The following is a 14,722-nucleotide window of genomic DNA, read 5'->3' as shown; positions in this document are numbered from 1 at the left end:
AAATGTATTTTTTGGTGTCCTACAGAATGTTAGTAATTAGTTTATGTGCCATGAGATAAAAAAAAAAGATTGAATATCGCTGCTGTAAACTGTAACATAGAAATTGCATAAAGGCAACAATTGCTTCCCTTGATGAATGCTTAAATAGCTTTTAAACAGGGGAAGCATTCCATAGAAAAAGGAAACTATTACTGAATAAAGTCATACTTTATGCTACTTGCACTACCCATTACTTTTACTCTGTGGGGTAACTATATATACAAATAACTGAGTGGTACAGTAGAATTGAAAAACATCTTTCCAGAATTTACTTGTATGAGGAGAGAAAAGAATACTTTACACAGCATGGGCAACATTGCACACTCAGGAACTGTGCCCTGGAGTGTGAGATTATTTGAAAACTCCATTTCAGATTTCTCAAACACTGATAAAGAACCCTGGGCACCTGCTCCTCAGCTTACACTAACTCTTCAATAAAGTGTCACAGAAAGTTGTGGGCTTTGACATCAGGCCTGGAAATTAATGCCAGGTCTTCCATTTGCTAATTGTGACACTTTAGATAGGCAACTTACTTAATCACTTTGTGACTCCCCCATCAATACAAAGGGATGTAAAAACATCTGTCTCATGTGGTGGCTGTGACTCACAGTGAGGCAATGCATAAAAACTAATTGGGAAAAGCTATTAATATTCCCCCAAACATTTGCTCATGGAAAGGAAAGTAATTTTTCATTATTTAAAAAACCTTTTCAGTATTTCAAGGCCTAGTGTTTTTTATGATCAGATAATGATGACAATTATGCAAATAAGATGAGGCCACAGTCTTATATTTCAGGCACAAGCAATTATAGTAAATTTGAAAGTTCTGTTTCAGGTTCTTTTGACTTCTCAATTTTTCATGAAATACAGTTTCCTAAATGAAAGTTTTAAAGTTGAAAAGAAAAAAAAAGGTTTAATTACTAAAGCAACACTATGGGGCAAAAAACACGGTAAAAGTATATCCAGTCTCCTGCTATTTCATCTAAAACCTATAGTTGCCTAACTAATAATAACTAATAATTTATCTTCAATTAAACCTATACAGTAAAAGAAAATTATAATGAGGAATTTAAATGACTTAACCAGCCAGGAAAAATTATTACTAATCTATTTAATGAACAAATTCATAAAATCATAGCATTCCAGAGCCAAAAGAAACTCTAAAGATTATTTGGTTAAACTTCTTTTAAGGGTCTGAAAGATATGAGTCATCAGAAGTTTCAGTCAATGATAGCTGTGTAAGCTTATTCTGCTTAAACTTACTAGAACTTGATTGTTAATTGTCAGAGTATACTCTTTAGCCATTGTACCCAGTTGCACTGTACAATTATTCAAGGGACAGACTATTCAGAAATAAGAAAATGCACAGAATCTTTGAGTCTTTCATCAGCTGCAAATGGTCTAATGTCCCACCTTAGTTTAAACTTCCTAGTGAATTTTATGCAAATGTACATGGTTTAGTCAGCTGAATTTTTTAATTTAAAAATGCACTCTCAAAAAGCCCAGTCCTTAAGTTTATAAAATACACAGTTGGGATATAGTTTTTTTGTTGTTTGTTTTTTAAACCTTAACTGCAATTTTTGTGTGTATGTGTGTTTTTTAATTCTTTATTGTTTAAAGTATTACATAAATCTCCTTTTTCCCCCAATGACCTCTCCCTGGCTGCCCCCACCCCCCAGCACATGCCCTCACCCCCCTACTGTCCATGTCCATTGGTTATGCTCATATGCATGCATACAAGTCCTTTGGTTGATCTCTTACCCCCTCACCCCTGACCTTCCCTCATAGATTGGACAGTCTGTCTGATACAGGATACAGTTTTAAGGCAATATTTAGTAAACACAAGGTCCATAATTTCAAGGGAGTTGAAGGTTTTTTTAACACCTTGAGTCCAGTCAGAGGATAATGAAAGTGAATCATTTGTTTAGATTTGGATTTCACAGATTAGTATAATACTTAAAATAAGGTAAGGGAAAGATAAATAACATAGGGAGTCAATCTAGTTCAGTGGTTCTCAAGAATGGTCTCTAGCATTACCTGGAACCCTGCTGGAAATACAGAGCTACAATGAGAACCTCTGGGGATGGAGCCCAGAAATCTCCTTTAACAATCTCTCCAAGTGATTCTGATTTGATAACCATTGGTTTAGTTCATCAGCGTAAAGAGGAAAGTAGATTTTTAGGGTAGAAAGAGCCCAGACATAAAGAGTATACATTTTTTTGGGAATATACTTTGAGGTATATGTCTTAGAAATCTTAGTTTAGAAACTAGGTACAAAAACAAACTCTAAGCCCATCCAGCATGGCTCAGTGGTTGAGTGTTGACCTATGAACTAGGAGGTCACGGTTCAACTCCCAGTCAGGGCACATGCCCAAGTTGTGGGCTTGATCTTAATGTGGGGGTGTGTAGGAGGCAGCCAATTAATGATTCTCATTATTGATGTTTCTCTCTCTCTCCCTCTCTGAAATCAATAAAAGTATATTTTTAAAAAAATAAATAAAAATAAACTCTACGAGTAGGCATGTCTATATAACTATATAATCTATATGACTATGTAACAAAATATTTTATATATAATCTATATATATAAAAGTCCAGCGACCGTTACGGCGGGAGGACTGGACGACCAGAATAACCGGTCGCTATGATGCGCATTAACCACCAGGGGGCAAACGCTCAACACAGGAGCTGCCCCCTGGTGGTCAGTGCGCTCCCACAGCTGGAGCTCCACTCAGCCGGAAGCAGGGCTCACGGCTGGCGAGTGCAGCGCCGGTGGCGGGAGCCTCTCCAGCCTCCGCGGCAGCGTTAAGGAGCAGTGAGCAAGCAGTAAGGAGCTAGGGGTCCCTCTCACAGCTGGACATCCCCCGAGGGGTCCCGGATTGCAAGAGGGTGCAGGCCAGGCTGAGGGACATCCTCCCCTCCCCCACCCCCGTGCACAAATTTCGTGCATCAGGCCTCTAGCATTTATATATAGTATATAAAACAGTATAGTATATAAAACTATGTATTCATATTGAGATCTTAATTTTTATAATAGTAAAAATAGTAACAATATGATTTACATTTACAAAAGTTTTAGTTATATTTGTTTTTAACTTTCACTTGCTGAGCAGACTTTGATTATCACTAAACCTATAAGAAAATTGTACTAGGAATTATTATCTGATTATTTAGATAAGGAAATAGAGGCTTAAATAGGGTAAGTGGTTCTTGAGTAGCTGAAGATAAAATGTAAGATTTCTGAGTTTAAGATAAGGATCTTTCCCTACATCACGCAGTACCATATTTTAATGTGAAATTTTTTCCAATTTTTAAAACTGTAGCAAAATACACATGAAGTTGAATTATATTGTATTTAAAAACAAAATTATAAAAAGAAAAAAGCATTATAAGAATAAAATATTCAAAGATATTTTCACTCTACACTATTCAAATCAACAGACACACTAATTTTTCATAGACCTCTTCTGTCCTTTGAATTCAGCAGGTAGCCTGCAGATAACTTTTTCAGGCTAAGGGTATAAATCTTTATGCTCCTTCATATTCTATGTAAGTCTCAAAAAATATGCCTCTAAATGAAAAAACATAAAATTCTAAAATGAATTCAGGAAAGATAAGAAGCAGGCTGATGAGTGCAACAAGAACAAGTACAGTAGAAATAAATGCTTAGACAGTACACAAAAAGTTACTGAAAAGCAGAGATAAATATCAGGCTATTTCTACAAGAGACTAGCCTAGACATTCTCTCCCTTTGTAACTCAATGGTTAAAGGTACTCTAAAAATCTATTCCTGGGCTTTTAAAAATACACTCTCGAAAGAAAGTTCTAGCAGGAAATGCACTTGGCAACAAGCTCACTTAGCAGAGAGCTAATCTATGTGATCTTAAAAGACTTTAGTAAACATGCACACATCCTTTTCCAGTGGCTCTTAAATTTCCTCTCTACCAAAATAACCTGCATTAGGGTTTGAGGACTTTCTGTACTGCTCTAAAAAGGTTACAGAAATTATGAAAACAATTCTTAAACTCAATCTAGAAGTAATTTTATATTAAGGCCCAGTGTGGATTCTGCATTAAAAATGATGTTTAATAGCTTAGCTGGTGTAGCTCAGAGGTTGAGCTTTGACCCAGGAACCAAGAATTAGCTGGTTCAATTCCTGGTCAGGGTGCATGCCCAGGTTGTAGGCTTGATCCCCAGTAGTGGGTGTGCAGGAGGCAGCTGATCAATAATGTTTCTCTTTCATCGATGTTTCTATCTATCCCTCTCCTTTCATCTCTCCCTAAAAAAATAAAAAACATATTTTAAAAAAGTAATCCTATATAATAAAAGCCTAATATGCTAAGTGTCCGGTCGTCCAGTCGGCCGTTCAACCAATCAAAGTGTAATATACTAATGATATGCTAAGGCCACTCAACCACTCGCTATGACGTGCACTGATTACCAGGGGGCAGACACTCTGACCAGTAGGTTAGCTTGCTGCTGGGGTCCGGCTGATCGGGACTGAGTGACATGGGCCAGATACACCCTGGAGCCCTCCCGCAGTCCCTCCCCGGCTGGCCAATCTCCTGTGTCCCTCCCTGGCCCTGACTGTGAACTGGTGGGGTCCCTCGGCCTGCCCTGCACCCTCTAGCAATCCGGCACCACTCAGGGGATATTGGAGAGCCAGTTTCTGCCTGATCCTGCTCAACGCAGGAGCTGCCCCCTGGTGGTCAGTGTGCTCCCACAGGGGGAGCACCGCTCAGCCTGAAGCTGGGCTCACACCTAGAGAGCACAGCAACGGTGGTGAGACCTCTCCTGCCTCCTCAGCAGCGCTAAGGATGTCTGACTATTGGCTTAGGCCCACTCCCCGGGGGTAGCGGGCCTAAGCCATCAGTCAGACATCCCCTGAGGGCTCCCGGACTGTGAGAGGGCACAGGACTAAGGGACCCCCCCCCCGAGTGCACGAATGTCGTGCACCAGGCCTCTAGTCTATATCTATCTATCTATATAAAGAGCCAGGGTCCGTAACGACCAAGGCTCAACCAAACACCAGAAGTCAGTGCTGGGTTGCCGTGGCGACCCAGCACGGACTGCAGCAGGTGCCGGACTGCAGCAGGTGCCGGCGCAGCGACCCAGCACTGACTGCCAAGGGGGCTGTGGATCAGGCCCAGAGAGAGGCAGGGTCTGATCCCCAGCCTCCGTGGAAGCTGTTGATCAGCCGTTGCCTCTCTCTCTCCCGGCTTCGCCAGCAGCCGTGCCTCTGTTTCTCTCTGGGCCTCCTTGGGGGCTGCTGATTAGCCCCACCTCTTTGATCAGGCCCAGAGATAGGCCCGGAGATGCTGACCGGCATAGAAACGGACCAATCAGAACCAAATCTCGGGGAAGAGCCGGGAGCCAATGGCTGCCTAGGAGGTGGAGCTTTTGACGCTGACTGGCATAGAAACCGACCAATCAGAACCAAATCTGGGTGAAGTGCCAGGAGCCAATGGCTGCTAGGTGGCGGAGCTTTTGACACTGACTGGCATAGAAACCGACCAATCAGAACCAAATCTGGGTGAAGTGCCAGGAGCCAATGGCTGCTAGGTGGCGGAGCTTTTGACACTGACTGGCATAGAAACCGACCAATCAGAACCAAATCTGGGTGAAGTGCCAGGAGCCAATGGCTGCTAGGTGGCGGAGCTTTTGACACTGACTGGCATAGAAACCGACCAATCAAAACCTAATCTGGGTGAACTGTGAAGGCAGAACCTAAGGTGGGGGCTGAGCGGGGGGTTTTAAGGGCAACAACTGCTTGGTGTAAGGTGTAAGAAAGCAGTTCAATTTTTTCATGACCAGTTTGGTAGTATAATGCATATGGCTGGCTATCAGTCCAGATATAGGGATTATGTGTTTTTGTCTGTCCAGAGCATCTCCTCCTGCTGAAAAAGGCAATCGTATCCTATATAATCTATCTATACTACTAAAAGGGTAATATGCTAATTAGACCGGGTCGACTGGCCATCTTCCGGAAGTCCAACTTCCTTCCAGACAAAGCCATGGTGGTGAGGGCTGAGGCAGAGGCAGTTAGAGGTGATCAGGCCAGCAGGGGAGGGCAGTTGGGGGCGAGATCAGGCCAGTAGGGGAGGGCAGTTAGGGGCGATGAGGCAGGCAGAGGCAATTAGGGGCCATCAGGCAGGCAAGCAGGTGAGCGGTTAGAAGCCAGCAGTCCCAGATTGCAAGAGGGATGTCCCCAATTGGAGAGGGTGCAGGCTAGGCTGAGGGAAGCCCCCTGTGCACAAATTTCGTGCACCGGGCCCCTAGTATATATATAAAGGCCTAAGCAATCATTACAAGCAGTTGACTGGTCGACCAGTTGCTATGACGTGTACTGACCACCAGAGGGCAGATGCTCAACGCAGGAGCTGCCCCCTGATGGTCAGTGCGCTCCCATAACAGGAATGCGCTCAGCCAGAAGCTGGGCTCACAGCTGGTGAGAGCAGCTGCGGCGGTGGGAGCCTCTCCCACCTCCGCAGTAGCACTACTGAGCGGTGGCAGCAGGCACAGCGGGGCCGGGATGAGTGGAGCGGCGCCCACCCCAGCTCGGGATCCTCCCGGGCTGCCTGCCACTTTGCACACTGCTACATCCCCCGAGGGGTCCGGGATTGTAAGAGGGCACAGGCCAGGCTGAGGGACCCCACCGGTGCACAAATCCATGCACTGGGCCTCTAGTGTTTAATAAAAGCCATTCTCTATTGTAATGTTGTATGTCAATTGTACCTCAAAAAAAAACACCAAAAAACATTCTTAATAGTTTTTTAGATTTTACAAAAAGGAGGTAAATTAGTATTTAGAACTATACAGAACATATGCCCTTTGGGGACTAACATTCTTTTACTCAAAATCTGAAAATAATACATAATAGCAAAACTCACACATAGCACCAGAGCTTAACTTCAATCTCATCTTAATTTTATTACAATTTTCTAACAACTTTTTCCTTAAAATGGCATAAAGAGTATAAAAATAAGTGTGACATTATGAATTTCTATTGTCCATCAGTAAGAGACTTGTTAAATAAAATGAAGGGACATTCATTCAATAAAATACTATGCCACTGTTTAGTACAGATATGCAATGATTTCCAAAATTAAGTGCAAAACAAAGCAAGGTAGATATAATAGTGTATATAATATACTTATTTCTGTAAGACAGGGGAGGAAACCCCCATAATATATATATAATTACTTGTGTATGTGGAGAATATCTCTAGAATGATATGTAAGAAACTAATAATGCTGGCTATATTCAGGAAGGGAAAGAGGGCAGTTGGAATCTTTTCACTCTATATTGCCTTTGCCTTGTGAATGATGTACCATGTCCCCAAGTATTATTCATAAAAGATATAAACCAAACTCTTTCTTTTGACATTCCCTTCATTTTATGGCTAATTCATAATATTTTCAGCTCATTACTTCTTTCCTGGCATTATATTATCAATATATAACGACATTGTATCAAATCAATACCCACTTAGCAGTGGGTTCCTAAACTACATGGCTTCTATGTGCTTTTATTTATGACAGTCTTTAAAAGGACATTAAAATGAAACTGTCTGCAGTTTCCAAACTGTCATGTGGAAAGAAAACTGAGATCTAAAAGTGTTTTCAAAATAGGCCATAGGAGAAACCTAACGTTCTAGTTAATAAAGTCTTATCTTTAATATGAGGTTTAGTGTAATCTGTAATAGTCACATTCCTATATGATTATCAAGGACTACTTCATTCTACAAAGCATATTAAGATATACAAATGTTTTGTAAAATTAACTCAATATATATTATGTGTATATTCTTTTTCATTAAGAAAACAAGGAGAATAAAACTGAAATACAGCCACACTCCTACCTTTAAAAATCTCTCATTAGTCAACAGTGCAACCTGCTTTTCTGTAGCTTGCTTTTCCACGTACCTAAAATGTTTACCGTATCATACACAAAAAGAGAAAATTAAACATTCTAAGTATTTGAATAGCACATGGGGGAAAAGAACTACCTAGATTGGTGGTCACATTCTTTCATTTCTTCTCAAAAATACATTCAAGATGGTAGTTTAATGATATTTTTAACTCCTTAAGTCAGCTGCAGTTCACAGTCTAGGGGTCCAATCATAAACTCCAGAACTAGGAAATGTTATTTATAAAAAGTAACTCTGGAGAATCTGTAAATTATGTCTCCTTGTAAAAATACTTTTCTTCATGCCAAATTTTCAAATCCAACAAAGAAATCTCACAATTAAAAACAGAAGGGGCACAGCCAGTGTGGCTCAATGGTTGAGCATCAATCTATGAACCAAGAGGTCACAGTTTGATTTCCAGTAGGGCACATGCTGGGTTGTGGGCTCCATCCCCAGTAGGGGGCATCAGGAGGCAGCCAATCAATGATTCTCTCTTATCATTAATGTTTCTATCTCTCTCTCCCTCTCCCTTCCTCTCTGAAATTAATAAAAATATATTTTCAAAAATCACAGAAGGGTTTAAATCTGCTCTAAAAAAATTAAAGTTTCTTTTTCCTTTTTCATCTTCAAAAATAACTGCATCTGAGATCCCTTATTTTGGCCCAAACTCTATCATAAGACATGTTAAATATACACTTTATTTTTTTTTACCTCCTAAATGATGCAAGACGTCGGATGTTTTCACATTGATTATCTGATAAAAAATGTATTCTTCTCTTGGCTTCTGGGAGATTACAACACAGAACACTGAGGGGCTGGGAATAGAAATGCTCTAATAGAGAAAGCTGAAAAAAATGTAAAGATTAAATATATTTGTTATATTTTGTCAGTAAATCTTTTGCCCTATGTCTGCTCAATTTTTAGTTGTTTTTTTAAACAGCAGAAGTATTTATGACACAAAATATACTTAATGTCACAATAACACTGCAAAAAATACATAAATGGTTAATACCTTTAATATTTTAAGGTTTTCATTTTGTGGACAAGGTCAGAACATTATAATCTCTGAAGTATAAACTAAAGAAACTAATACAAATAGATAAATTAGTTATTTGCAGAAGTAACTCACTTAAAATAACAGTACAGTAAATGTTGTGGGGATGAGACTGGGATGTGACCTAAGGTTCTAATCGATGTCCCAAAACTCATAAAAAAATACCAATCTAAAATCAGTGTAAAAACTGGTCTGCTAAATAAAAATGTTACAATGGTAGAAGCTTTGCCTATTCTTTTTTCATAAAAAGAATAATGAAAAATGATGATGGCTAAAGAAAATGTATCTTTTTAAATTCAGTTTTACTTCATGGAGGAAAACATAGTACAGTATCTGTTAGGTACAAGTAATCTAGTAACTAGAATGCTGTAGTTGTCACAGTATAAGGATGAATGATTTTCCAGATTCTGCCATAACTGATAATATATATCTCGTAAAACTCTCCAAATATTAAAAACTTTGACTCTAAGCAACCTTCTATTGACCAATTTGCTTTTTTCCAGATATCTTGATACTGGAGAGACAGCTCCCTACATAGTAGACAAAACACACTGTGATCACTGGGAAATAGCATTCCCATCACAAAATAATAAGTTAATATGCTAGTTTACATAACACTCTTAAGGTATTTGAGCTTGGTCCTTCCTGGGTAAACTAATAATGAATTTCTGAGCCTATAGAGCTACAGACCAGATACCCAAGGCTAGAGAAAATCCTCCAAAATAGTTCATTCTGGAGGAAGTATAAGGCTGTGAGGTGAAGGACCAGCCTAACTTAAAAACAAGTATAAATCAGAAAGCAACTATCCATGCCAAGTGCTAAATTATTTTTGCACATATTAACATAATCTTGTTTCTTACTTATATTTTCCAATGACATTAATGTGGTAATACTTATTCTAATGTTAACACCATTTTTTAAACATCAGAAAAATAAAAATCAAACATGATAAGGAACTTCCTGGAGAGGAGGAATGGGAGCAAGTCACGAGCTACAGTAGAGCTACAAATAGGATAAGAACCCAGTGTCACTTAACTATTTTGTCCAAGTGCGTCCTCAATCTCTGGGTTAATTAACAAGTTGGTTAACGTATCCACCTGATGAAGGAAGGATTTAAACATATGCAGAATGATCATATTCCCTATTTACCTCTACAGAAATCAGGACTTACACATATTTCCCACTGATGATTAGGAAAACTGGACAAATGGGGTCTAAATGTTCTGCCACTTATTAGCTATGTGACCTAGGCCAAGCTACTTACACTAAGGCTGTATTTTCATGTGCAAAATTGAGGGTAATAATACATTAATGAAACAAAGAAAATACTTAGTAAAGTGCTCAGCACAAAGGAAGTGCTTAGTAAATGATCAGAAACCTATAAAATCATCCAATCTGATTCCCCTTATTTTATAGATGAGAAAACTGAGGCCCATAGAAATTAGTAACTTGGTTAATGTCCTTTTCTTCACTCACTTTTTCAATGGTATTTGAGACTACAATTTATATTTTCTAAAGCTCCTTCTTCCCTTGACTTCAGTAGTACTCTACTTTCTATTGGCTTTCCTTTTGTTTTTAGTCTCCTTTTCTATTGCTCATGTTTATGTATCAGTCTGCCTTAAGGTTCTACCCTTAGTGCTTTCCTTACTCCTCTGCTTGATGCTTCATCCTCATTACATGACTTCAACTAACCACCTTTTATTTTTTTTATTTTTTATTTTTTTAAAATATATTTTATTGATTTTTTTATAGAGAGGAAGGGAGAGGGATAGAGAGTTAGAAACATCGATGAGAGAAACATCGATCAGCTGCCTCCTGCACATCCCCAACTGGGGATGTGCCCGCAACCAAGGTACATGCCCTTGACCGGAATCGAACCTGGGACCCTTGAGTCTGCAGGCCGACGCTCTATCCACTGAGCCAAACTGATTAGGGCAACTAACCACCTTTTAATGATAAATCCTAAATATTTCTAGCCCAGATTTTTTTCCTCAGTGCCAAATCTTTATATCCAAGAAAATCTAAATTAAGCTATTCAAAAACTCACCCTTTTCTAACTGGCTTTCAATTATATTAAATGTACACTTAATAAATGGTACCAACCTCAAATCTATCTGCCAAACCAGAATCTTTATATCTGTCACTTATGCTCCTCTCTTACACATCCTATCATCTACTTAAGTCACCAGATTCTGTTGATTCTATCTCATCCTCAAATTTGTTTCCTCCTCTCCATTCCCACTATCACTACCTTATTTAGCCTTTGTCATATCTTGTCTATATTACTGCAGTAGATCTCTGATAGATCTCTCCCTCTCTGGTTGCCTTTGCCGGGACTGATCTTCCAATTCTGACCTGGCTAGCTCTTCTTCCTTAGGACACACTTCTTTCTATAGAATCTCCAGGAATGTTTCTTTCATAGCATTGACTCAGAACTATAAATGCATGTTTACTTTTCTTCCTCCTTCATTAAGCAATGAGCAATTTGAAGGCAGACATTTCTTTGTCCTATGCATTTCTAGAACTTAGCATAGTGCTTGAATTTTAGTAGGCTCTTAATAATTATGAATAAATAAATAAATGAATAAAATGAAATGAATAAGAAGTTAGAAGTTGTTATAACTCCATATCATTTAATTTCACATATTGCTAAAGTAAATATTTTCTTGCTCTTAAATACTTTTATAGAAAATATCTAAACTGAAAAAAATATATATATTAGCCACAACAGACCACTACAGTGTTTTATATGGAAGAAAAGTGGATATGGAAAGTAATTTATAATCATCTAGGCACTACATAAACATGAGGTATTATATTGTGCTAATATACAGGTTTTAATCAATTTGATAACTGACATATGTTCACAATGATTACACTTAGCTAAGGTATTTTAGGTAGTCACCAAGAGAGGGAAATAATATTAAGTTTTAAACAACTAAAGAATGGGGTCTATTTTTAGTTTAGAATAGATGTTATGAAGCTAGGTTAATGAATTTTTTTCTGGCAATTTAGGAAATCTTGGTGAAAATGCATTCCCAATATATAAGAATAAATATAAATGAACACAAACACATATATGCAGAGGACAGCAAGCTATGACCCACAGCCCATTTTTATATGGCCTAGGAATGTTTTTTATATCTTTAAAGGGCTGTTGTTTTTTTTAAAGAAAACAAAGACTATACAACAGAGGCCATATGTAGCATGCAAAGCCAAAAATATTTAATATCTGGTCCTTTATAAAAATGTTTGCTGACCCCTTATATATAACACTAGAGGCCCAGTGCACGAAATTCATGCACGGGGTGCAGGGGGGGATCCCCCTCAGCCCAGCCTGCACCCTCTCCAATCCGGGACCCCTTGGAGGATGTCCAACTGCCAGCGCAGGCCCAATCCCGGGTATCAGGCCTAAACCAGCAGTCAGACATCCCTCTCACAATCCTGGACCACTGGCTCCTAATCGCTCACCTGCCTGCTGGCCTGGTCACTGCCCCCCCCCTTGCCGGCCTGGTCACCCCCAACTGCCCCCACTGCTGGCCTGGTCACCCCCAACTGCCCTCCCCTTGCCGGCCTGGTTGCCCCACGCAGCCTGCTGTTCAGTTGTTTGGTAGTCCCTCACTAAACCCCCTGCTGGCCTGGTTGTAGGTAGCCATCTTGTGAGGGCGTGAGGGTCAATTTGCATATTACCTCTTTATTATATAGGCTTTCCTAGGTAGAAAGTCTATAAGCTTTCATCAAATTTTTTAAAAAAGGTCTCTTTTCCCACCCTACCCCCTAACATGGTTAAGAATCATTGGAATGGACAGGGGCCCTTTTCCATTTTGCTATCCAATTAATGCATTCTCTATATTTTCGCTGCAAGGTAACAAAGCAATAGTAGGACCTAGAATAATATAACTTGAATTTACTTATTCTAGATTTTGCCATTTAAAATGCCTTAAATATCACACTAGTCAATTTGAAATAACATGCAAATTATTTAGAATCAGCTTGTGAATTTTCAAATCCATTAGTGTCTTCTTACCTGAAGTCCTTTTATAAAGTTCTGTATTGAGAAATCATAATATAAAAAGATGCTGGTCAGAATCTGTAATACTTTTTCACTTAGTTTAAAGGGAAACTGAGTTGTAAGAAGTAGCTGAAAGAGATAAATGGGGACAGGACATACTCCTTGTTAGTCTTTATTCTTCATAAATATCAAGTATAAGTAATGAGTCAAAGAATGAGACTGTGATACAGTAACTATGAGAGCTATAATAATAGCTAGGTTTTTTAGGTTAAACATCAACTAAAATTTTAAATTAATTTACACAACAATAACAAAAAGGAGCTGTTCATACCACACGTCAAAATCAAAGATGTCCATCACCTCCTATTCAATTCCTCATTTTAAAAAATACTGCCTATCAACAATATAAACCCCTTTCTCCCACCAGAAGCCATTGAAGCTACAAGTTTTGGCAATTCTTGTTATCTGATTTCTTTCTCATCCCTATTGATACATTTTATGTACTATTAGATGAGAAACCCCAAATTAACATGTCTATTTCAAAAATATAAAATAGCTGAATTTGTATTATCTAGCTAATTTTCAATGGCCTATAGTGAAGATTTTACATCTGAAAATGAAGTCATACTAGACTTTAAAATTTTTTTTTATAGTTTATCTTTATTGTTGAAAGTATTACAGATGTCTCCCTTCCTCCTCCCTCATTGCCCCCCTCTACTCCACTCCTGCCCCTCCCCAGGTCTAGACATTTTAAACAGAAACATGGTCATAGAAGGCCAACTGAACTTGGCTACAACCAAGCAATTTTAAAAACTATAGCTGGAAAAATTTTCCCTAGAGTGTCAGCAAACCAATGGATACCACCTTTATGGGGAAAAACTGTATAAGTGGTTAGTAACTAAATGGAAGGTTGTCATTAGTTTACCTTACACAAGCAACATAAAGCACATCTCAAGGGAGCTGAGTCTAGCAACAATTTGTGGAAGGTCAATACTAAAGAAGAGTATTTCTATTTAGGTAGAGGCATAGAGCTATGGTCTGGGAAAACATTAGTATTTATTTTCAGTGAAGAGCAGCATGACAAGAAAGAGTCCACTAAAAATTTCAAATCATTTAATATTAAATGTAAGAGTCAAAATATTGTTACTGTTACCAGGAAGTCATTAAATTCTGTAAAAATATATTTTTAAAACCAGTAATTTTCCATTGAGTAATAACTGATTGATAGCTATAGATTGACAGATATCATTCTTTTCATAAATCTTATCTTTTTAACTCAAGAGGCAATACTATACCACAAAATCATTCAATAAAAATATTAAAATATGTGAAGGAATATGTTCAATATCATACTCTGAAGAGATGCAGAAATTTATCATTAACATTTATACTTATAATCTATTCTTGGCAATTTTCTTTCATCCTATTTCACTGGTAAATTTTTTTATTTTTACCTTATCAATTACTGTAGTCAGGTGCTCCTTGCAAGACAAAGATTGGAATATTTCTATACACAACATAGATGATACTGCATGAGGAAGCAACCGATGGATGATAACAGGAGATGTGGCAATTCCAAAAATGAGTATTAGTGGAAATTCATGTAGATGCTGACTAGTTTAAAAAAAGATACAGAAGTGGGATTTCTTTAGCAAATATATTTCAAAACAATCTCAAGTGTTAGAAGAGGTGTAAGATACCATACAAT

General features: G+C 38.4%; 1 protein-coding gene across 1 annotated transcript in view; it reads right to left on the bottom strand.

Annotated features, from left to right (window-relative positions):
• Nucleotides 1–14,722, bottom strand: part of ORC3 (origin recognition complex, subunit 3) — a 55,614-nt gene that overhangs the window by 24,729 nt on the left and 16,163 nt on the right. Inside the window, 4 exon segments of the mRNA XM_014530032.1 lie at nucleotides 7,901–7,964; nucleotides 8,660–8,793; nucleotides 13,030–13,143; nucleotides 14,469–14,628. Coding sequence (XP_014385518.1) covers nucleotides 7,901–7,964; nucleotides 8,660–8,793; nucleotides 13,030–13,143; nucleotides 14,469–14,628 — 472 coding nt within the window.

Source organism: Myotis brandtii, unplaced genomic scaffold (genome assembly GCF_000412655.1).
Source record: "Myotis brandtii unplaced genomic scaffold, ASM41265v1 scaffold1171, whole genome shotgun sequence".
Taxonomy (NCBI): Eukaryota; Metazoa; Chordata; class Mammalia; order Chiroptera; family Vespertilionidae; genus Myotis; species Myotis brandtii.
This window is presented reverse-complemented; position numbering and strand designations above follow the sequence as displayed.